We start from the raw sequence: 25,111 nt of genomic DNA, 5'->3' as shown, positions 1-25,111 counted from the left end.
CAGATAATAGCGGGTCTACTGTATCAACTCTTCCCGATTTTCATCCTACGAGCTGGTACCTCGAGTCATCCCTAAGACACGAGTCGCCACGTACCTTGAACGCCACCAAATCACCCAACAACCAACTATCACCAGGTTCACCACGCTCGGAACGTCCTCACGCTGGGTTAGGTAACCCCTAACTATCGCGAACCGTGTCTCAGGCTCTCCCACACCCCTCTCGGTTCCCCTCATCGCGACGGGCTCGCCCGACAGCAAAGGGCGAGCCTCGTTTCGCGGAACACCTCCCCGATTCGCGTCGAAGCCATGTCACCCGGTGACCAGAGACGCTCAGCGTCCCTGGGTAACGTCGATCGCGACGAAAGGACGAAGACGCGACAGGAACTTGACGGAGGCGAGCACAGCACTGCCAGGAATAGACAGTCGGACAGATCGGAGTCGTCGTACGTCGACGTGTTCGACTCGTGGTGGTGTAACGTAAGCGCGTTCGCGAGCACACCAACACCCAGACACGCGTTTCAGATTGAGCTTAACTGCTCGATTGAGCTCGGAGGATAACACCCCGCTGTGGACAAGCGTGCGCGGCGTGCGTCGCGGTATCGGTGACATAATTGAGGCATTCACGTGCAAGCCTCTTTTCTTTCTCCATTCTCGTTTCGGATGGCCTGGGATCGCCTGGGCCGGTCCAAGGCTGAGAATTTAACCGCAGATACCTGCCTAGGGCTTCGTTCTGACGTATTTGTTGGATCTATCACTGTTTGAGACAGTTTAAGACAGTTTGGGACAGTTTAACCCAGGCTTACCCCCTAGTTATTTAATAGACACCCTCTGTGTTCATGTATGGAGACGTTTCAAGCCTCGTTTGAATCGATAAATGAATCGGGCTTATTGTCCTAAATTTACTATGCTACTCGACTCACGTATTTTTCGTCCAGCTGCAGAGAAAAGGGACCGTGCTTTCCCAGTTGCATTATTCTCGATTCCAAAATTGAGACATAATGGAGGACACGGTGCTGTTTGAAGAGTTTACTGGTTTACTGCCAATAGAATAGAATAGTGGTGAAACAGGACATCTGCCTTGGACGAGCCTTCGGTTCGAACTGCGACCTCAGTGAAATCAATAACTCCCTGCTACCATAGTCTGGCAGAGCCAGGCGTTTCGGTCGAGAATTGCAACGAATAAGTAATGGAATAATACTGTGAAAAAAGTTATAGAATCGTTGATCACGCTGGAACGAAACAGAGGAAAGGAGGAATTGAAATCTAGACGAAGCAGGGGTTCTCAACCCCCTTTGGAGTCTAGAACAATCCGAAAAGGGCTCCCAGAATGGATCGCAAAACAGCAAAACGGTTCCACTGAAAGATTAAAAGATTTGCTCAATAACCGATCCAACGGAGCTCGTTAAAAACTCTAGGAACATCGTTTCCCACGCTTTTTCCTCATCTGTTTCCTATAACCTCCGGTCAGAGCCTCGCGTAAATCACCCGTCGACGCGATTCCCGAGCAAACAGGCCACCCCTTATCCGCGCTGACGCAATCAAGACGGCACACGGGGCTTATCGAAGTATTTTAAGTTGCCCTTTCGCGTGTCAATGACGCGTTGAGCGATTCGTTCGCCTCGTCGTTATTTCGAATCCAGCGATGGACCACCTTCGATCGGGAGTTCTGTTTTTCCCCAAGTTCGCGGCGGCTAAGAAAAGAAACACTCGATGCTTGAAATTTGGCGGGACGGTTAACGTCATGGCGCCTCAGGGACTTACGAGCAGCTGGAGAGCCAAAAGGGAGGGCATATAGTAAGTAAGCATCTAAATGTGTCTTATGAATTAAAAAATGTGCAACTTCGACCGTTAAGTGACCATACCTTCCACTGTGTCGATTTTAAACTTCCTTGCAAGAATGGAGGCTACATTTAGGGGCTTGTGAACTCAAAGTAGAAGATGGAGTTCTTAGAAAAATCATTTATCTCACGTTCCATCCCATAGACTCGGTCAAGAAATTCGTAGCGAGTTCGTTTTCGTCTCTGTCGCTGTCGGTCTCCAAAAGCGCTTCCACTGGCTCGTCGATGCTTCCCTCTTCGCTCACATTGTACTCTTCCTCCTCCTCCTGGGCCTCATCTTCCTTCTTTGGCATAGGCCCCTCGGCCTGTTCCTGTGCTCGAACTCTTTCGGCCAACAGCGTGCCGAGATTTTCGAAAAACCCGCCATCGGATTCCTGTATTCTGCGAATAAAAATTAATTCACTCTTAATCCTGCAAGCCTCTATTAAAGGTGGCACAAACGATGCAGATTTTTAATAGCATTATCGAAGGATTGCAAAGGTTTCCATTGCAAAGATTGCTGAAACTTTGCCCAGCTTTGTCGTAGAGGTTAAGTCCAAGTCTGAAAGCTCACTTCGCGTACCGAACGTGTTGTCCTGTTGATGTTCGATGAAATCGTATCGAAACTTTTGCAACCGTTCGATCGAATTACGAGGAAGGAAATGGGTCAGCGATAAAACGATGAAAGCAGTAACGGTAACTGGAAACGGGCAGTGTTTGGTTAGGTCGAACGTTAATGCCACGTTAATTCGTCGCCATTGCGTTGGCGCGCAAGCAGTGTTTCCCCGACTCTGATCGATTTCGTTAAGTGCGCTAAGAACCGTACTAATTGAAACCATTGATTGCGTAATGGTCAATTTGCACACGCAACAGCGTGTTCCCAGCGCCGTTTCGAATTGCCATTAAATTCTTATTTTTCCACGGTATCGACGCAGAATTATTGCAGTTATGAAACGCAAGGTGACCTTGAGATAACCTAAAAAAAAATCCGAGAACAGTGTTTCCCCTCGATGCCATCGAATATTATGCAAGATACGACGAAGAGATCCTCTTACTATTTAGGAATAGACACCCTGTATATGATCGTTGGGTTTTCGTTTCTAAAGAGAGCATCTCAGTTGCGCGGAACACGCTACGTCTGCGGTGAATATCACTTACGCAAACGTGAAACACGCCATGAAACTTCACCTTTTGGGAAGGAAGTTGAACGCTGCGAACTTCCAATAGAATCTCGCGGCTGTCACATGTTTCGTTTCGGGCGGTTGCCACATTCGTGCTGCGGCAATTGCGTAGTAAGGGTGCTTCTCGTCCAGCTTCGCGAAGTGCGCCATTTTCCGACCCGCGCTGCACTCCAGAAAAAACACAACACGTGACTTCACGCGAACATCTCGACGCAACTACGAGGTCCGACTAGTTTGGAGGTAAAAGCAACTGTTTTCCTTACGTTTCCATAAAAATTTGAACGTTAAAATTGGCAGCGTTACAGAATTACGACCTAAATAACTTCAATGCGACCGGTTCCAAGCTGGTTGGCCCGATATCTCGAGAACCAATGGATCGATCGACTTGAAATTCGATACACGTATAAAGCAAATACCCCTCTATCGTCTAAACCGAAATTAAATTCGTAAATATAAACAAACAATTTGTTGGGCCCCAAACTAGACAGACCTCTAAAGTGTCATGTTGAACACGTGACGATTATTGACTTTCGTGTAATTCGTGACGTGCATTGACTCGAAACTACCTAAACAGTATCAGTTAAATGTCTTCATTGTTTATGAGTACATGTAAAATTTGTTCAGAATTAAATTAAATTATTCAAAAGCATTCAAGGCCATAGGTAGTTCTTTAATCGAATGTATCGATAGTTTTCGTCACTCCGCGTGAAGAAGTGATGGAGAAAGGTATTCCAAAAATGCATAGTTCGCGAAATATTTCAAGTAGCCACCATGACACAGCAAACATTCTCTTTCGTTTGAAATATTTCACGAAGTATTTGTTTTTCGAACCCCCTCCCTCAATATTGCAGAATGACAAAAATCAATCGATCTAGCTAAAAGAAAATATACAATTACATTAAAAAAAAACATCGATATCCTTGAAATCTCAGAGAAAATGGCCTTGGAAAATTGTTTTCACAACATACTCGATCTTTCGAACGATTTACCTTTGTTCTGTTTTTTCATATATTCATAAACAACGGTGTTCCCATTTAAATGGGTTATTCAGTACGCGAATGGAAAGTAGATTCGCCGTGTAACTGACCAGCCAGTCTGTATTATTTTCAATGCCAATCATTATGGGCTCAGTTTTCATTGTCCTTGTTGTGACATAGTTTAGTGACTCTGCTACAACTTTCTTGTCACAATTACGACGAGAATCTTTTGTGTTTTTTTTTTTGTTTGGTTCGAAATACGTACTAAAATCCACTATGAATAATTTTTAAGAGATTGTCGTGCGGTCGGTCTGAGCTGAACGGAATCGATTCACTTCACTTCGAAAACCTTCTACCGAAAGATTATTTGCTTGCAGGAGGACGCGATGTCGGCGAAAAATCGTGGCGATCGAGGCATGTCTGTACACGGACTGCCCGATCACTTCGGAAGAATGGAGGAAGTAGGAGGCAGTATAATGCGTGTAAGAAACGGTTATTGAATCTGTGAACTTCCCGCGCTCAGGATACGTCACGTGACATAAAAAAAGTGGGAAACATTGTGCAATTAGGCATACGATAACAAAACGAGGATCAAAACTTCGAATTACGTGATGGAAACGTCGAGATGCTGATGTAGATATAGATTCGTGTTATTTAGGAATATTCCACGTATACGTTACAACACAGATTTTTATCTGGAAAATTGTTGAAGGTGATATTTTTCTGTTCCAACGTTCATCTACGATTTAAAACGTAAATTATTAACGAGTAAAGTCCTTTGATTCGATAGATAGTTCGGAACCATTTGCGGATGAACCGTTTCTTTTGTGTCACGTAAAAAGGTGGGAAATTGTATGCAAGCGAGGTTAGGAACTTTGAATCACGCGATGGAAACCTTGAAACGTAGATGCGGATGTCCAGAGCTGTTCAAAAACGTTTGAAATTTGAACGCTTTTAATTTAAAAATAATGGAGGACCAATTTAGAGAATTTGGCATCGTTATTAACGAAACGAAAGTTTTCCTTTTGGGTCCAGCTACTGGTCGCCATTTGTTTATTTTGAGAAGTCTCGGAACTTTCGCTTCTGTTAAAAAGTAGAACTCGACGACGGTACAGCGACACTTCGACTTTCTTTTTCATTGGACCCGACACATCTTCCTCTATTCAGTCCTCTTTTATTTTTAACCCCAAGGAAGACGTGATTCACCGTATCGCATTCCAGCCTGGTGCACAACAGAAGATTGGCTCTCTGAACATGTTTCTCTGGTTGCTCTCATTTTCTGCTTTATAATTGCGCGTTCAGTGCGAAAGCATCAAGCCTGCGCCGTTAGTCGCGTGACGAATCGATACATGGGGAATATTTACGATGATAAATGCAACGTGTATTTATAGGTTATGTACGAATCGAAATAGCTTCTTTGAGATTGACAGTTATTTTACAATGGTCATCAGTAATACATAGGACGTTAGGATAAAATATTTTTCAATAACATCATTAGCCTACTATGAAAGTAAGCAACTATACTGAAGTACAATGCAAGGTGGACCCACAATGGCGCTTGTGTGTATGCCAGGTTAAAATAATTTTGACTTACAGAGGAAAGACAAATGTAGATACAAGTCCATTAGTATTAATAATTCATAATTTTTTGTTTACAACGTAACCTAATGTCACTTTAACTTCACGAAGATGATTATTGACAACGATTGACGATTAAAATGATTGATGGTTCTCGGTTTCTTTGATGCGATAAATTGAATTTTTGAGTAGCTTCGATCACTCGAGGAAGAAGAACTCTAAAGTAACGCGTTTGCGCAATACAGTAGCATCTCGATTATTGCAGGAAGTTATGGCTGCGATTTCTGTAATGATTAATCGTCGATGTAGCCTCAGATTAATGCTTTGTTTGAATAATTGTTCTCTTCGATCGAAACAGCGTTAAGGGAACATTTCAAATTGAATGAAACAAATTAAAAGGGACACAAATTGCGGTCTAGACGAGAATAATCACTTAAAAGCGATGCGTCGGAACGATAATTTTTAATTGACTCTTGGCGAATTCTTGGGGGTGGCGCCACTATCGTTCGAGGAGAAGCAAGAAAGTCTAGACAACATATCTGAACATTTAAATTTCACGCTATCTGTAACTGGAGTGTCTCGCGAGCAAGAGGCACAAGGTCTTCAGTGATGTAAGGCAGAAACGGCCTTCAATGGTCTCCACCGTTTCAAAACGAACAAGAACCGACTCAATCCGCCTCGTTGTAATAATTCTTATGAATAAGATAAAGAAAGAATCTCTAGCGAAGGATTAATAAGAACATGACCATGATATCGGAATAGGCATACACGTTACTTATCTATACGTGATAGTGAATGTATTTGTTTACTTTCAAAATTCCCTTTCTCTGCCATGGAAACTTAGATGCTCGAGGAGATAATTAGATTTAATTGTATAGTTGCTGTTAAGAACAATCTATGAATAATAGATTGTAGTATTTATTTTTGAAAAAGAATTTCCTACGTGTTTACCTTCCTAGAGGAAAGAAATTAGAAATGTCACGAATATAATTTCGTACTTCTTGTCTGTCATTTTATTTGAGCCTGCGAAATCGTAACGGAAATATTGCTTTGTTTGTAGGCGAACACCCTATATATTCGTGGTGCTCTCAAATGCTAATTCTCGTTCTCGTGGGACATTCACCTACGCGCGAGTAGTTTAAGCCTCTCTGTTTCCTTATTGACGTCTCGATGGTCAGGGAAACGGGGGATTCCCATCGAGATCGCGATGGCGTCACAATGACTATCGCTTATTATTGCTGACCCATGGGAAAAGTATCATCGCGCGGAACAAGAGCCGCTCGATCATCGTTCACTTGTACTCGTAATTACGTTTAATCCCCGGAAATTAGGGTAACAGATCTAACTTGTGTCTACCAGAATCTACAACGGTCATTTACAAAATGCTGGGTAAATGATTTTTCTAAAAATAGTGGTGAGAATCTTGTATTTATAGACGGCGTGAATAATGCAGGATTGCGTTGCCACTGCGGAACTATTTAAGATTCTGTTCAGAATACGTCGTGCAATGTTTATTTATCGAGTTATTTATCGAGTTGGTGGCCCGGTCTAAATTTTTCATTCAATTTTAAGACTGAATATATCATCGAACAATCGTTAGGAGCCAGTCCAAACGACACGAGAAGTCATTTATTAAACTATGTTGTAAATTTCATAGTTGTTACTTTCTCCTCTATTTTTGCCAATCTTATGACAATCGAAAGCAACTATTTTTTATTCGTTTCGACGGTCGTCCCATTGACATCAACGCAACAGCTGAGACATCATAAAAGAATTAATTAGCAGCGTGTGCACGTCCCCTCCGCTTTATCTTCGCTTATGGAGGTCGTTTGGAATGTAACAGTCTTGTTAGTATACCGTGTGCCTCTTCGGAAGTCGCGCGCGTGCGACGAAATCTTCGCATTCTGTTTTCCCCGAAGTCTGTTCCGCTTTGCGTGACATCAGCTGATTAGCAACTCGAACGTATTTATAAACACTGATTAATAACAACGAAATCGTCTACGCCCAACTGAAGCTTCCATCGTACATTAATTTACACAAATCTTGAACGTAGAGATGTACCAATGTATCATGTGTAACATTTTCTTTTATTTACATTATAGTTGTTTACTTGCACTGATTAATAACCTCTGCCTCAAATTTTAAAGTACTAGTGTAAGAAAGGCAGATCTTTCTTTAAATAAATTAGCTACAATTTGTGTATCTGCCCATTGAATTCAATCTTATACAAATTGGGGCAGAGTTGGACTTAATCTTGACAGAAGTGTGGGTCACGTGACTCAGAATTACAAAAATAATGATTTATCTAATGCGATCAAAGAAATAGACTAAAAATTTAAACGTGGATGAACTAGCTAGTAATAGTTGGTTCCGTTAATTAAGTTTGCTCAACTCCGGTGTAATCACACCTTCCAGAACATAACTAATCATTTTGACGGCGCTCGAGTCGTCGTGTTTTACAAACACCGGAATTGTCAGGTGCCTTAGACGTTAAACACGAGATCGTCTGATCAAACAGCGCCCAATCCACTGAATCATGAACCGTCGACCTTGAGCCGTGGATCTGGAGGAATTGTAACATGCATGCGCGCACGCGTTACGTATTCCCAGCGACTTGGAGTGGCAATTTCTTGCAGATGTTCCGGAACAAGCGTGAGTCTTTATTAATTGCCCGTGCATGCAGTGCATTCGAGAGCGTTGGTTAGCCTGGCAACCGCCAGAGTACAGGGAGCATTTGTTTTACGACAGAGGCGAGCAAAACTATCATCCAGATACAAAATTATTTAAATACGAGAGATAACTGTCATTATCCGCGGACAACGACAGACACAGTCGGTTTGCTCGTCTCTGTTTGGCGGTAATTCGAACGCGAATAGCTCCACGCTGAAATGTCACGGACGAGCACGTGATTTTCTAATCGGGAACTCGTGATTGCACCGTAACGGTACGCGGTAGAATACGAATTTCCTTAGAAAAGATTAGACCACAGTTCCCCGCGAACAAGATAAGCTTCACAGACAAACTGTGAAGTCACCTGATTCATTTTCATCTCTGACACTCCTCTGCAGATAATTGCAATGCGTCATATCGATCACAGGTATACATATATTTGCATATTAACCTCTTGAAGCATCGAGACGACGTATCACCTTATTAAACTTCTCCAAGCACGTTTCAAACCCACGCTGTTTGTGTCATACAAAATTAGAATCAGAATTTGGCTGATACCAGGATGCCAGAAGGGCTCAACTACGAATATTTCAGCGATATTTTATCAACGATCCCCCATTCTCTAAGATTATAATACAACAATTAGGTGATAGAATATCCCCGAAGAATAAAAACTATTTACTAGAAAGATTTTGGAGTCACCCGGTGTTCCAGTGACGTCATTGGTCGCGTCTACCAATTCGTACTCGCCCAAAATTTGCCATGCCTCAAGCGGCTAAGATGGAAGCTCCTTGCGAGGCTCTCACGATTGTAAGGAGGACACGTTCTCGTCCATGACACGTGACATACAATCCTGTTAGCGTTAAATTAGCGAAAAAAACTTACACGATGGTCACCGAATTAGACACAGAACGGTTAGTAGAAACGTTAGGCCACGATTCCTCGTGCCCGTGAAGCGTTCACCCCCGAGCACTTTCTACCTTATCTCGTGCTCCGTTTTTTCCTGCTCTTCCTTCTCCTTGGCTTCCTTCTCGTCCACGATCTTGTGATAGAAATCTTTCCACATAGCCTCCTCGTCCATCCTGGCAGGTAGTCTTCACGCCCAGGTAGAGTTACAACATCCTCCGCCCAGCCAACAACACTTTCTACCGTCGAAACGTCACTGCACGGCTAGTAGCCGGCTACGAACGAGTTGTCGCGTCATATATCGTAAGAAATTCTAGTAAACACGATCGACGTTAACGCCGGTAGGTTAGCTGGAGACGGCCAGGCACTGCAGTCAATAGCAAGGCGCCGAAACGTGCTCCATTCACGCGCGATTGCCACTCCAACCGCCAGATGGCGGACCTTCACGGATGCTGCGTTTTCTAACCTAAACTTTAGCCCCCCCGGGCATTTTTGTCGAAACTTCTTATCTGTCCAATTATGTAAAATCCGATGAACTTGCAAGAATAATCGGATTCTCCTTGACGATAACCAAGGAGATGCTTATCTCCGTAGTTGTAATGACGATACGAGTCATCGACGGTATCAGTGAGTCATCGCGATGATATCATTCTATTTCGGTGACAATGTACAGTCGAAACGACTGTAATTCAGATGATTTCAGCGAATTTGGCGAGCATCGTTGGTAGAATGTCGACGATCCCCCAATCTTCTCTGTTTTAATTTGAATCTCTGTTATTTTTATACTGTTTCTTAGTTCCATGGATTCTTTGGAATAATATAATAACGATTATGTAATATTTAATCGGGTATAATGGGAATTGTTCGATGTCCCAAGCGCAGGCGTGGAGTCGCCATTTTCTTCATTAGGGACGCGGATTTACCTACGCACACCGCCATCTTTATTTCGTACTACATTGTAGCGATACTTAAATAAATTTAGCGGCTCAATAAACGAAGTTTCAGAGAAATAAAAGAATTGCGTCATTCAACTATTACCGCTTCGTATTATAATTCACGAATGCTATCTATTGTTACTCCTTTATCTCCAACCAATATTTTTTCCCGGACGTGTTACGATACCGACTCGGTTCTAAAAATCGTCTCAAGCGACAAAATGCTGCAATATTTCAAACATATCGCAAACGACTGCTCCAAAAGTCAAATAAAATTATATATAGCAGAGACAATTTAGAGAAAAACAATGACACAAAGGCATAGAGCTTTGAGCTGTGTTCACCATGTTCCTTAAAACCATTCTCCTTCTGCTGTTTCTAGGTAAGTATAGAAAAACAAAGGATCCAATTTTCTTTAGATATTTAATAAATCCAGTCAGGATTCTTCTAAAATTTAAAAAAACAATAGCTCAAATAAGATAATTTTCTAACTGTATGCAGCTCTTGTACGATCATCGATCTCAGAACGCTTCGATCGAAAAGATTCCGCCCCTTCCCTCGCAGATGTCCAAAAAGGGTCGAATCGAGGGTTAGTTTTGGTGAATCCAAAGCAAGTGCAACCCTTGGAGAAGACGATTCGACGCTTTCTAACCAAAATAGCGGAGCCTGTGAAGAGGCCGATTATACTAACAAGAAGATTCAAGGAGGACGATGTGCAATCAACGATTCGAGAAATGTGCGACTCGGTGCGCAAAAGGCTAATGCAATTTGCTAAAGATTGCGGACTGAGGACCACTGTTCGTCGCTACGAACAAGCCTCGAACAATGTTTCGCTGTCCGAGGATTGGTTTTCTGAAACGTTGCTGCAGGGAGCATATCTGTTGCGCGATCTGGGGAACATGATCAACGAGATCGAGGGTGAAATTGATCTGCTTGCCGGTGGACCCAATGCCACGACACAGGGAAGCAAGGTCTGTCCAAAGTTTAAGACGTTTATCGTTCTGGGTAGTGTCAAACTCGAATATAACGTTTTTCAAGCTTGTTTTGCACTATTTTGTGCTTGCATCATAGTCTTCTGCAGTCAAGAGGTTAAATTGCATAGTTTTTTCAAGTAATATCCTTAATTTTGGGGGGTTCATAAGGGACCTATAACACCTAGAACATTTAAGTACTTAAGTATCTAACTCAGTACGGACACCAAGACCAACATTTTTGCAAGCATCCTCATCAAAAAACCTCCCCAATTGTTTGCTTCATAACGAAGAACCATTTTAGGAATTGACTCAACAAGATGGCAGCTTCCAGTTCCTAGGCGTCGTGTATGACGCAGCAGACTTTGGCGACAGGCTGTCCCAGTGTCTCCTGCAGCTGTCAAAAGGAGGGTTCAGAAGGTCCTTCGTCCTCAATCGAGCCTTCCTCAATCTGACTAGGCATCCACCAGACGTTGTAGTGAGGACTCTGAGGTCCAGCGCGGGTGGGGCATTGTTAGACAACAAAAGTCGAAGGAGACGCGGGTCCTGGCGCGTTGCCCTTTGTTTTTCCATCATGAAGGCCGAGGGAATTAATTTCGAAGATTGCATGCGCGACGTGCAGGACCTAGAAAGGTGTTTGTACAGCATGAGGCAACAGAGCAAAGAGGACGTCGAGGAGAAATCGTGGATGAAGGCGATCCAACGGTTGAGCGACTGCAAGATTCACTCGGACGAGCAGGGAAAGGTGATGGTGTCTTGCAAAACCAACCGCGGAACGCCGAGGACGGCCAAACAGAAGTTGAAATATGTGTTCGAGAGGATCCTGGATAAGAAGATACCGAAACGATCGCCTCTGCACAGAGCTGCTGATGATTTGGGCGACACTTTGTCCGGCAGCCAATTGGGGCTTAAGTTCGTTGATGAGTTGTATCAGTGTTTCGGAATTTACGACGAGGGACTAAAGAAATTGAAGAGACTGTCAACTCCCGGCGGGAAAGACAAGACAGCCGCAGCAAGGTTAGCGCAATTAGAGATTTTTTAATATCCTTTGTACGGTAAGAATGGAAGAGGTACAGTATTGCCTGAGGAATTGTCACAGACTCTTCTTCTGACTTTAGTTTGGAAAGAAATGGACCTCGATTAAAAATTAACCTCTTACACTTAAGAATTGACGTTTATTTAGGTACAAAGAAGTCTCCAAGGCACTACGAATGTACAAAAATGGCGTATTCGCGAGAACGTTCGGTGCAATAGGGAAGATGCATCGTTCTGCAACAGAGTTTGAGAAAGTACTCATAAACGGGATCAAAGTCACTTTTAACGAGACTTGGCAGAGCCACGTGAGGATTTTTTCCAGCATGATGGAGTGGATGAATAACCTGCTGGAGCTCCATGGCGGCGCGAACAGTGAAAATATACAATCGTCGCCAGACGCAAGCACGGCGGTCGAAGCGTCGAACGAAAACGAAGACTCCAATATGGAGGACAGTTCTGAAAGTGGCTGGCGTCATGTTGCTGTAACTCGTTCTAAAGCTGGTTAATATAACGAAAATGAGGAAACAATTACAATATGTTTCACGATATTAAAAAATGAAAGTTAATTTAACGTAAAATTCGAATTAAAATTTTTATTCCAGAGGTTATGAAAGAGGTGGACGCCTCCATGAACGATTTAATGGCGTCCATGAATCGCGTTAGCAGACTTAGGAGCACGAACGACAAAAGCATGTTGGCTTGTCTGGCGAATAATCTTCTGTTGGTTACAATGTTCATGGAAACTATGGGCTTTGTTTCCACTTTGTTCTGCTTTGGACAGCCCACCAATGGCGGACAGAGTTCCATGGAGTTTGACGACGAATTGAGACGCACGCGCAGATCGCTGCCCTTTGTGGAGAATCAAGATTTTGATCCGATTGTAGAGGATTTTTTAGTCCTCCAATTTTATGAAAACATCACGTCAAATATTCGCAAAAATTGATCCGATCCTTTTAAAAGGATCGAGAATTATTTTTCCAGGTGGATGAAGAAATAATGTAGTAAATAAAATAGCTGTATCGACGTTAACGAGCGCAAATAATAAAATTAGAAATTTAAATAAAAAACGAATAAATTATTTTAACCCAACTTTGTACATAGATACTAAGAAGAAATATTTATTTAATTGGAAAGCATTGATTTATTGCAAAATAAAAATTGTTTCCCCTTTAACAATCTTTTACTTTCAATTCATCATATGTCTTTTAATAGTTACGTAAAAATAATCATGAGATTTGGCAAATCACTCATATTTATAAATTTTAAATTAATTTGAATAAAAGTGAACAAAATAGAGAAAATAAAATACTAAAATATGATTTATTTTTTGCTCGAAATCTTTGAAACAATAATGCCATAAGGAATTGTCCACTCCATATTTGTTAATTTAAAGAGGTAGAACAATAATAAATAAACTTTGAAAAAAGAGTCATTTTAATGGAGCCATAAAATTCTGTCATAAATCACAGATACTGCATAATTTATACATTATGCTTTTAACGCGTTCGGGCTCAGTTCTTGCAGATAATAATAGCAATAAATTCTCCGAACGTATTGCAACGTAACTTTTATTGTTTCAGAAGATGCAGAGCGTTCTGTTTGTCACACAGATTTATTTAACATATTCGCGCGAGTGGTAAGTATAATAGAATGCGCGCTGGAACAACGATTCTCTACTTAATGTGTAAGTATTGTTTATTTCCTACAGATTCTCTTTTAATTATATCAAAGGTCACCTTGTGTATGTACAGGGTTCGCGATCACAACGAGAATAAAAAATGTCAATTGCGTTGCAAAGACAAAAATTATCGGAGGACGACCCGTTCACATAAGCCAGCGTCCATTCATGGTACAATTAATTTTGTTTTTCATGCAAATTTGTAATACGTCGAGAATAACGATAATGATTTCAGCTGTCTTTGCATAATTCTCAAGGATTCGTGTGCGGTGCCAGTATACTGTCTCGAAAATGGGCCATCACTGCTCTTCACTGTCTGTGAGTTCCATAGTACCAAGAAAATGTTGCAATTTCAGTGGTGTTAATTCTAATTTTATAGTTGTTAATATTATGCAATTTTTAATTTACTTTGTGTTCGATATAATAAAATAGTTACATTTAATGTTTCATATTATAATGTCCAGGGTTTCAGATGACATAGCAGATTATTACGTACGCGCCGGGTCAAATACGCCTTATGGAGGATCGTTGCACAGAATTACTAACTTGTACGCGTACAACGACACGACGTTTCTGTATTGGTTTTCCAGCATGTTCTATCACGACATCGCGTTATTCCAAGTATGGCCACCTTTTCGATTTTCGAATTCAGTTAGGGTTGTTCGGCTGCCCGACGAGTTCAGCCAGCCGCCTCGTAAACTGTACGTCTGTGGCTGGGGTTACATTGATTTTCGAAGCGACGTGAGTTCCTTTCTCCTTGGTTACTCCGTTTTAAGGGTCAGAGTTCGGATTTATACAAAAATTTAATTGTATTTTCGATAAAATAACGTCCAAATTTTTTAATAGATCCACGATTTTCTTCTAGACAAGCATAAGCAATGCCCTGATGGGTGTCTACGTTCGTCGAACGCCGTACGAAATTTGCGTCGACGAATCTCCGGAGTACAATACTCTCGTGAAAGAAGAACAGCATCTCTGTTACGGAAGTTACGGAAAGGACTCGTGTTACGGGGACTCGGGAGGCCCGTTGGCAAGTAAAAACACTATTTATGGAATCGTATCCTTTGGCCAAAAGTGTGGCGTGGTGTCAGGGGTTTACACGAAAGTCTCGTACTATCGTGGCTGGATCAGGAAAGTCACAAATCTATAATCGAAAGCAGCAAAAATGAATCGAAGACGTATTTGAAATAAATAAATTGCAAGACTTATGATGTTTCACCTCCTTAAATCATTTAATTGATTTAAAAACAAATTTCTCGTGGGATGGGAAATCGAAAAGTCCTTTACCGTTTTGCAATCTGATGCTTCGTTTTCGAGATATAAGCATTCAAAGTTTTTACGCGCGAAGTACAAGTGGCGCCACGCGATCAGCTGATTGAGACAAAGATGGCGTCCGTCGAGAATCACGCCACTAAACTTTGTTTGCCTGTATCTCGAAAACGAAGCCACCGATCGTAAATTGGTAAAGGACATCTGGATTTATTTTCGTGAGATAATTTGAGAATTTTTATAAATTCTCAGCAGGCAGATAGTAGTCTGTTCAGAATGTGTGGTTGCTAACGTGTTAAGTATTATGAATCTACAGTCTGTTAAACGATTAGACAATCATGTGTCAAGGTATAGCTTGAAAACAATGGTTTCCAAGAAGGACAGAAAGCGTGGACCCCGGCGTGTTCAGGTTCGATGCTCACCGGAAGTCCATTACGCACGTTCTGCGCAAGATCCTGCCGCGAACACAGCCACACGACGCACGTACCGTGTACTTAGGGCTGAATGAAGTTCGAATCCCTCGAGTAATATGTAATTAGAATCTATTGTGCACGCGCCGCTTCGTATTATCGGCACGCATAAACGCCGACGCGAGAATCACCATTTTCGATCGTAAAACCACACAGAAGGGAACAATTTTATACGAAGGGCGCCAATCAACAGCGATTTATTTACTTTCTAAAACGATAATTGAATTTATGCGTCAACTTCTGCTAATTTAAATCGATGAACTGACAATTGTTTTTGGAAAGGAACAGCTTGGGACAGCTTTCTGAACCAATTAACGTTTGCAGAATATAATTATAAGTAACATTCGACATGAGATTTGATCTCTAATTGTAACGTTGGTCCAGATGGTACAAATTGGCGCCACGAGATCGTCGACGTGTCAAGATGGCGACCGGTGTTGAAGATCCCCGTCACCTCGATTTTAAAACTCGATGAATCGCTTAAATATTCCGTGAACGGAACGTGTCCGGTGTTTCGACTGTTATTGTTCGACGGTGGGCACGCGAGCGTTACCAGCTCGCTGTCATTTACTCGAATGACTCACCCACGCAGGTTACCCTACCTAGTCACCGCGACTGCTTTTCCACCGGTGGATCGAAGGTCTTTAAACTCCCCGGCCACGTGCAAGGTGTCTTCGTACCAGACCGTGAGAAGCCCACTATCACATCCGTCTATTTATCGCTAGGTTAGATAAAAGACTCGTCTAAACCAGGGGTCGACAAACTGTCTTTGAAAAGGGCCGAATAATACAAATTTAAAAATCTGTCGGCCAATACAACCTACGCAAAGAAATCACGTCTCAAGTATCGCTCTAAACACATAATATGTGATACCAAAATGAAGGGTTTATCGCCTAGATAAATCACTAGAATCACTAGACTTAAATCCTATTAACAATTAATAAAAGAAACTACCAATTTTAACGAGAAAAGGCCCTTTTTCGACGCAGAGGGGGGGATATAAAAAATATTCAAACGTGATTTCAAGCCCCATTTTTGATCTCGTCCAATTTAAAAAGTACAACGAAGGTATTTGACCAATAAAACCATAAATGGCGAACGTTTCCAGGAACTCACCCTGCAGCCACAGCGGGATAAACTTTGTTCTGCAAGCTCCTCAGCACCTGACGCCTGAACTTCAAGAACCACGTGCTGCTGCATTTAGGGCTGCCATACTTCTGCGACACGCTGTTGATCTTCGCGCTGTCAGTGACGTTGTTACGGTCCACTGGTTGCCAATCCAAATTTGGGATCACAGACAGTTCCCCGACGCGAACGGTAACATCACGATCGGTGGACTTTTTAATCGTCAATTTCGTCAAAGGGTTGGTTCTTGGTTGCATCCTGGTCGACTTCGTGTTGTTTTTCGGGCACAAATCGGGCACGTCGTCGGTCATTATCGAAAGATTTCTATTCCCCAAGTATTTCTCTCTGTACTCGATCGAATCACACGACTTTTCAGTCTCTGCGACGTCTTGATTTTCAATATTCGGTACACTGGAACATCTCCTGCGTCTTCGCCTCAGTTTCACTAAATCGGTCAACATCGTTCGAACGGATTACTTAATTGCAACGTGTATTATATTATTTTCGTTGTTTATTTCAAATTGCGCCATGTAGAAGTTCCGTACCTCCACCAGAGCGTTGTATTCGCAAGAGTTCCGTTTCGATTGTTTATAATTCCGATTAATTTCGTGGCATAGTGCGCCCCGTGTGAGCCTCCCGCACGTGAGAGTAGAACTGAGCAGTCGTCGGTAAATATTCACCGAGTATGCACGTTGTCTAAGCGACCATAAGCCCGAGTGCACGGAGTAGGGGCACCCGAGATTGTTCCTGATCAGAAATCCCCGGTCTGCCCCTGTACAGGGTGTCCCACCCAACCAGGCCACCCTAAATACTTTGAATGCTTCATCATGATTGGAAAAAGAACTCCAGAAAACGACTGGTCTATTCGTTTGGACGGTGCAAATGTTACGGCGAGTGAAAATTATATTTCAAGATGTAAGACCACTTTTGGATCAGCCTTTATAAACAGCAACTTATCGTGATTTCCCAGAGAGTGATACTGCACTTTCCAGGTATCAAAACTTCCATCATCGTGCATTAATTAGGAAAAAACCAAGACAACATCGCGAATTGACCAATAATGCGTAACGTCGATAGTAAAAATTGCAATGACGTCACCAGAGAACACCCCGAGCAGACAATCGGCGCGAGAACGATTGTTATCGACGACGATTATCGACTATTATCGAACTAGGACCTTCGAGGAAACAATTGCAGCCATTATCCTTTCAATTGTCACCTTTTACACAGAGGCACGAAAGAAAATCCATGGTAGGAGGTTCGAGTACGCTACTTGTTTGAGTATTTTTCCGCGGCGATTACACGGATTAAAGAGGTTTTCTGCGATGTCATAGATTTCGAAGGTGTCATTAAATATTACGTAATCTTTTAAAAAAAACAAATGAATTTAGTTTAAATGGAACACAAGGTCTCGCATTATTAAAAAAGAATTATTCTGAAAATAGACAGCCTGTTGACAATAATGGTTTGCCTCTTTGAATCGTTATAGCACTTAAATAAACTCTGTGGAACACTGACTGTGATAAATTGTTCTTATCAGCGACAATCTTTTAACGATAATTATAATACGAAGAGCACATTGTTTTGGAATTCGTAAAAGCTGTTTGCTCAGACGAGTTTTGATAATCATTCCAATGTCTTTTATAAATGTTCGATGTAGGCTCGTGCTTAAAATGATTATTTAAACTTTTTCATTTATTTTAATGGTAAATATTCAACACTATTTTCTTGGTGCAATATACAGGGTGTCCATTCATGGTGATGTACCCAAGTATTTCCTAAGGAAAACATTGCTTGCTTGGTACAGGTAAATATTATGCAACGTTCTCTAGTCAAGGTCGTTTTCTGAGATTTCAAGGTCATAAATGTTTTGTTTGCATCCGAAACGATATTTAGAACAAATAAATTGAACTGTCTATAATATATTGACCTTATAATGACCATTAGATCGAAAACATTCGTCCCAAATCTGAACATATTTTTACAGTTAAAACAATTAATCACAATAGAAGATTGCAATACATTGAAATTTAATAAGTAATTTTGGTCATATATTACTATGCCGTATATTTAAAACAAGATCTATTTGTACCATCATCAACAGTGGCAAAAATGCAATCTGTTTATTGCAATGACGTTGTAGTTTGTACTTACATGGGTCTGACTCCCACGCAAAGCACCTTTGGCATGGTCTTAATCCATTTGTCCTCGTAGGCATCGTAAGCAACCTTCGGTTGATACGCATGCTTTCGTTTGAAGCCTATCCAGGACAGCATCTCTGCGGATAGTAAGTAATTTTCACTGGATAATGTTCATCAGATCGTTTGCAGCACACCGAAAACTATCATGGACGCGACTATTAGCGAGGAAGCCGCCTTATTGTGCTCATAGAAACAATGTCCCCACCTGGACGCAGCCGTCAGCCGTGAAAGATGAATTATAAGGTGTCGCAAGTGGGGTGAAAACATTACACGTAACGTGTCGCGTTCAGGTTTGGTCAACAAAACCGTGTCCGTCGGAGTTGCTATCCCGTCACCGATTACGTACGCCTGAACACTTGGGTACCATCTATTTTGGTATTTTTTTTCACAAGAACAAAGCTCGTGAACTGCTTTAAGCAATTATTACGTTCGATTCCCCGTAGTTGACGCACTAATTGCGCCATTCGCCAGTCTCGTGCAGCTTTACTCAAATTGTCGGACGATTGTTAACTCGTTCTTTGAAATCGACACGGTTTTTCGAGAAATACTTGACTCGTCTGTTTGAAACTTTTAGAGAATATCCCTGCCACGCTATTCGTTAAGTCTTTTTTTTACGCCTTCGTAGATTTGGTTCACAAGAAAAGCGTGTAAAAATTAATTTTTGGAATTTCAAAGATCGCCATCATATTTCGAGCGACTCGTAATCGAATGTAAGAACTGTCCTATAGCTTCTATTTTCCTATTTTTGATAACCAACATATTTAATAGAGAAAAGAGTGGAACGATGTCCACGTTACTTTGGTAAATGAATATCCATTTAAATTTCATTATGTCACTGGGGAAACTTGGCGAGTTGTGTAGCTCGAGGCATCGAGCAGCCACGCGAACTATTCGACAGTAGTGGTCTTAACGAGTCTCGTTCGCAACCAGAAATCAGATTAAATAGAATTGCCAGCATACCGCATTAAAGTAAGGAACTGGCTCCATAACGTTATTACCCCCTTTTGATCTTTCGAACGAAAAATCCTTACCTCCTCGCTCATCAAGCCTTCCCTGTTTCGTGCGTTCCGGAATTCCTGCTTCCTTCTTCTGTGTTCCTTCCCCCTCCACTCTCTCTCTCTCTTTGTACCTAGGGATTTTTATTACCGCGACTCTTATTAGAGGTCGGGGATCTACTTTCATCTCTCATCAAAATTTTACCTCTAACTACGTGTTATTAAGTTGGCCGCCATCTTTAAAAATACGACGCAAACTCTTCCGACGTTCTATAAAATATTACCTGGCCGAGAGTCTTTGATAGTTTCTTAAACAGCTACACATTTAGCGATGCCAACCTCCAAAACTTGGTCTCTTCAAATTTTATTCGAATAATTTTTTTAATCGAACAGTATTCTAGGTTAGAATTGATTACAATACAGTTACAATAAAAAAATAAATTGCACCGTGCTGTTAGATACAGTCAATACATAATTCCTCCGGCGAAGGTTATCTCGCGTAACAACCGGAATTTTTTTCCTTCCGCGCATTCTTGTCAGTATTCAAGATAAACCTGATAAGAGAATTATTTGTTCTTCATAAAAAGTAAGACGAAGTATAAAGCATTTGCATTGAAGACAGTAAAACCTCCATAGTTAGGGGGTCAAATTCTCAGAAATTATTAACACGTGTAATACGTTATCTAACAAGGACTATGAATTATGAATTTCAAAAACACATGCTCCATCGACGCCTCAAAATTTGCCTCCAGTTAAACGATCGTATCCTCCGGAATCCGACGCAGCTAGGCTCTAATGTTTCTGCCAATTAGCAGGCACTTTCTCGGCACACGTTAACCCTAAAAGAGTCCATCAAGATTTTCCTAGCAGCCCAGTCGCTGTACCAAAGATCTCAATCAATCCACCTTGCGTTCCCCCAAAAGACGTCCCCCTCCCGCGAACGGAACCGGCGCTGGTGCTGCAAAACCTTCGGAAAATCGGGGGTATGGGGTAGGGTGGATTGAGACGTGTCGGGGTGTGGCCGGGCCTGGGATTAACCCCTCTGACAGCCAATCATATCCGTGGCAGCCCCACCAGTCGGACGACTGCGAAAGCTGGCTGAAACTGTCGCCCTCGGCCTCTACCCTCTCGCGCAACCCCCACCGTTAATTGCCATGGCTTTAATATCGCGCGTGGAACGAGAACCGTAGCTGTCCGGGTGGGGGGTGGACGCGAGAGGGTGGAGTAAGGCGGCAGAATGCGTCGGAGAAACCAGGAACGGGACTGCGTCCGTTTTGCGCGCGTTTCTCTGTGACATCTACATCGAAACCGGGGGCTGTTTGCGCCCGCGCGACCGTGTTTCTGGATTTTACCTACCATCCCCCCGTCCTTTCTTCGCCGTTTTCGAGCCCGCGTGTCTCGACATTACGGTAATGTTCGATTTTCGAGGCAATTTGCGAGGTTCGTTTGCTTTATTAATGATCCCGCGATTATCGAGAAATCCTGGCGCGCTGCGAGGCCGTAACAGAGATTGATCGACGCGACGGAGTCAATTTGCGTCATCGCTTTTGGGAGCAGCGATGGTGTCGCGCCAGAGCATCCCTGCGAGCTTCTTTGGGATGCTGGACGAGTTTGGTCGTGGACAGGATGTCCCAGTGTCGACGGTGCAACCTGGAAGGGCGTAACGCCGAAAGAACATCGAAAATGAAGGGGAGAATTTTTAAAAAAAAGATCAGAGGTCTACCATTTTTGTTACCAGTAGAATATCCACGATGTCGAGGATTTTAATTAATAATCGGTGTAAACTTGGAAAGCAATTTGCGTAAAAGAATTTTCACGGTCGTCCTCGATTGGAGAAGGCAAAGAAAAGGACTCGACTTCCTCTGAGTAATTCGACTCGACAAACACGGCCATAATCGCGCGGATGAAATTAGTCGCGCATCCGGGCGTGTTCATTTTTAACGCCCCGCGACTAATTAAAGACAGTACGGAAGGCGAACTCGGCCGAAGGGAGATCCGCCGAAGCGAACGAAACTCTCGACCCGGGATCGTCGTCTTCGCCTTCTATATTGGCACGTAAGGGCTGCTCTTATAAAGCGGAGCAATTATCCGGGTAAAATACTCTCCGAAATTTCCGTGATAAATTTCCGCCCGTAATAAGGGTGAGTCGCAAGTCATTTGGCCCGGGGCTTTGGGGAGGATGGGGTATCGAGTTTCAATAGAAATTCTTTCCAATCTTCCCCCCTCCCACGCCCGTCCCCTGGTGCTCCGCTACCCATTTAATTTAAACATTTGTCGCTAATCTCGTTCAATACTGCCAGCAGCGGGCAAGCTCCTTCCACTCGAAAGCTAATAATTACCGACTCTGAATGTAGTGCGAACAGGGTGGAACGATTTCAGCGAAAGCTCCAGACGCTAGAGCAATGATTCTTAACCTTCTTAAACTCACAGCTTGGTTCGGAGCAGGAATAACGAACGAATAGGCGCGCAATAAAACTCACAAATTCGCTAAACATTTTTTAATAGATTCTTAACAATTTTAAAACGTTCTAAAAAAATTATTTTTAGCTAGAGGGGTGAATTATAAGCATTTTTGGTGAATAGACATACCCCCGAAATCCTACCCACTTTCGAGAAAAAAATTCCTTAAAAAATCGTAACTCAATAACAATTTGATTATCTCCAGAAGAATGGAATATAGTGTATATTCGTCTCTGTATATAAATTATTTTTATTTTAATTAAACGATGACCCGGGAAAAGTCGAGCATGTTAAGTATTTCTTTTTATCAATCGACGAACAAAAATGTGTATTCCGAGCGAGTGTTACCGCGATGATATACTTTTAACGACACTTTGTAGTTTGAATCGCGAGACGTCGGCCATGAAAAATTCAATCTCGCGTTTAATTTTACGGCGTCGTTGTACGCGCGTCTTTTGAACCGCCCCGGAACTTGCACGCGAACTTAGCAACTCGGGAAATATACGATGTAATTACACAGATCTATTGTTCGGTTTTCTAAAATATATCCAAACAGCGGTCGAAGTAAATTTGGGATTTATAGCTCAATCCCAACTTCATAATGGGTTCAGGGAACTTTTTGCGTCGTCCATTAATATGAACTCTATTTTCCTATCGGTAGGAGTTGCTGTGCCTTTGCACTTCGATGCAAAAGGCCATGATAAAATACGCAGCTTGTATTTGTCAAGAATTCGTTGCTCAATAATTATTCGAAATGCGACGTGATTTGCCTCTGTGATCGGTATTCGGCGACCGATCCTTGGAATTCATAGTAAGACGCTCGTATAATTATGATACATCGGAGGATGCAGCAAGAAACCAAGTAAGACGGTGATGAAGGGGGAAAAGTCAACACGACGTATAAAACCTGGACGTAATTAAGCTCTCGCCCTTGAGCTTAAGCTCCTTAGAGGTTTTCCGAGGTACTGAAATTCCCGCATACCCGTCAACGTCTAATGAGGGGATTGCGGATGAAGGTTCGGCTAGAAAGGGGGCAATTAGGCAAACCGTACTTGCTCAAATTTTCGAGCACGTGTAAATAATAATAGGCATGTTCAATTAGCTTCGAGCCAACGTTCCTTGGCGAACTTACGTGGAGAACAAAACGATATTCCTCAAACTGGTGGACTGTTGTACTGTGCAAAGGTCAGAAGTTGGCTAGTGTGTCTGATTGGGTATAGTATAATCCCCTGAATCAATCAAGGTGGCTCCATAGGAAGGAGATTACGCTATAACTAGCCAGACTCACTGGCCAACTTTTAATCGCTGCAAAGTACACGACTCGAATAGCCAGCAAAATGGCACATCGCTACCAACATACATATAGAATTATTATTAATAATATAATTGCATAACAGAGGATCAGACTGTTCATTCTGAGCTACTCCGATGCACTGATCGGATCTCAATATACATCCTATTGTTTGCTACCAGATAAGTAGCTAATTAATGTAACTTGGAATATTACCATGCAATCCAATATTGCACAATCTCGTATTGCACATTGACAAAAACGGTTTAATTAATCCGCAGGTCGATCGCGACCAACTCCTTCCGTTCATCGACGATCGAACAATCCGTCGAACAGTTAAATGTTCCACGATCACCGAGAGCTGCGAAACGGAACCCCAGGAGGACTCACCTTTCAGCCAAGTGAATTCATCAGCGGCGACGACTATCTCGATCCGAGACAACGCAAGAAAGATTACCGGGACAAAATTAAACGACCTCATCATCATTAGAACGACCACCTAATTACCGGAACGTCTTAGACGCGGATGACATCGTCGACGAGCGGAGGAAGGAGGACGCGAGACGCCGGGCGAGCGACGCTGCGTCTTCGGGCGCGGGTGTACGCGAGCTTATCCGTCGGTGTGTCGAGGGTAGGTTTGAGGGAGAGGAGGGGGAGGCAGGTTGGTCTACAGAGGAAAGCTTATTAATAGGAATCGCGAGGGGGGTTGGAAGGCCTAGCGCAGGACGAGAGGAAGAACGAGCCTTGAGATCCGCCGCTGAATCCTGGCTGGATGGTTTGAGGCGGAGGGTGGAAAAAAAGTAACAGACTCCCCGCAAATAACCCCCACGGTGTTCCCGGTGGGCGTGGCTAGGCAGCGGGGTGGTGGCGGGACTCGGCCAACCGGGATTCGTCTGGCGCCCCGCGCACGGGGGCTTCCTTCGTCGAACGAAAAAATATTGACCGCGGCGAGGGGGTATTCTGCGGTCCATTTGGGGGTTGCGGAGGTGAAACGCAACGCTGGACTGATTGTTAGGAGAGTGGCTGCACGGGAGGGGGGATGCACGGCCGGGTGAATACCCCCCTCGTCACGTACGGGATCATTAGCCGGATATCCTTAGTCCGGCTGGCAAACCCTCTCTGATAGCGGTGATCCTCGTGCCTGACATCATTATCCTGGGATGCTGTGCAGCGCCAGCGCGGTTCGGCCATCCTTCCAAGCTGCCCCCGTCGTCGTTTCGGTGCGGTCCTTCGCGTTTTTCCCGTTTCTGCCGACGGTTCGAGAACTGCGCGACCCTTGGACCGCCGCGGACCCGCACGACCGCTCGTTTCGATGATGTTGCTGGACGCGTGATGTCGGTGCGCGGGTTCTTCCGTCGAACAGCGTCGTGACAGAGTGCTCAGTGATTGGAATCGTACAACGATGGACTCAGACGATAGTGTTTGGCCCCAGACAGCGGACGCTGCTCGCGACAAATAACCGCGATACCGCTACATATTGTTTAAAACACACTTTATACCGTGATCGTCCGTTGGCTACGAAGTGCACGAGCAAGTTTGCCCCCTCCAGACG

The 25,111-nt window shown here is 43.0% G+C and overlaps 3 protein-coding genes across 7 annotated transcripts in view; 2 read left to right on the top strand and 1 right to left on the bottom strand.

Moving 5' to 3' along the window:
* The window catches only part of LOC122396593 (protein unc-13 homolog 4B), a 31,294-nt gene extending 12,473 nt beyond the window's left edge, over positions 1-18,821 (bottom strand). For 2 of the 5 annotated variants that reach the window (XM_043395135.1, XM_043395136.1), the window contains exons 1-3: positions 18,767-18,821; positions 3,006-3,161; positions 1,970-2,219 (exon numbers count right to left, since the gene is read on the bottom strand). In XM_043395135.1, coding sequence (XP_043251070.1) covers positions 1,970-2,219; positions 3,006-3,161; positions 18,767-18,801 — 441 coding nt within the window. In that variant the 5' untranslated portion in view covers positions 18,802-18,821. Of the gene's footprint in view, positions 1-94; positions 389-1,969; positions 2,220-3,005; positions 3,162-9,203; positions 9,508-18,766 lie in introns of those variants that run through there. The other 3 variants (XM_043395143.1, XM_043395140.1, XM_043395137.1) reach the window with 2 other exon arrangements.
* Positions 10,347-13,101, top strand: LOC122396594. The gene is made up of 5 exons (XM_043395146.1): positions 10,347-10,446; positions 10,566-11,035; positions 11,340-12,052; positions 12,219-12,571; positions 12,673-13,101. The coding sequence occupies exons 1-5, from the start codon at positions 10,410-10,412 to the stop codon at positions 13,011-13,013; spliced, it is 1,914 nt and encodes a 637-aa protein (XP_043251081.1). The 5' UTR covers positions 10,347-10,409; the 3' UTR covers positions 13,014-13,101.
* LOC122396595 (trypsin 3A1-like) lies at positions 13,674-14,918 on the top strand. The gene is made up of 5 exons (XM_043395147.1): positions 13,674-13,754; positions 13,822-13,919; positions 13,984-14,066; positions 14,213-14,489; positions 14,614-14,918. Exons 1-5 carry the CDS (start codon positions 13,721-13,723, stop codon positions 14,896-14,898), a joined length of 777 nt encoding a protein of 258 aa, XP_043251082.1. The 5' UTR covers positions 13,674-13,720; the 3' UTR covers positions 14,899-14,918.
* Positions 18,822-25,111: the final 6,290 nt, after the last annotated feature.

Source organism: Colletes gigas, unplaced genomic scaffold (genome assembly GCF_013123115.1).
Source record: "Colletes gigas isolate AHSC1104 unplaced genomic scaffold, ASM1312311v1 Colletes_gigas_Sc00007, whole genome shotgun sequence".
Classification (NCBI taxonomy): domain Eukaryota; kingdom Metazoa; phylum Arthropoda; class Insecta; order Hymenoptera; family Colletidae; genus Colletes; species Colletes gigas.
This window is presented reverse-complemented; position numbering and strand designations above follow the sequence as displayed.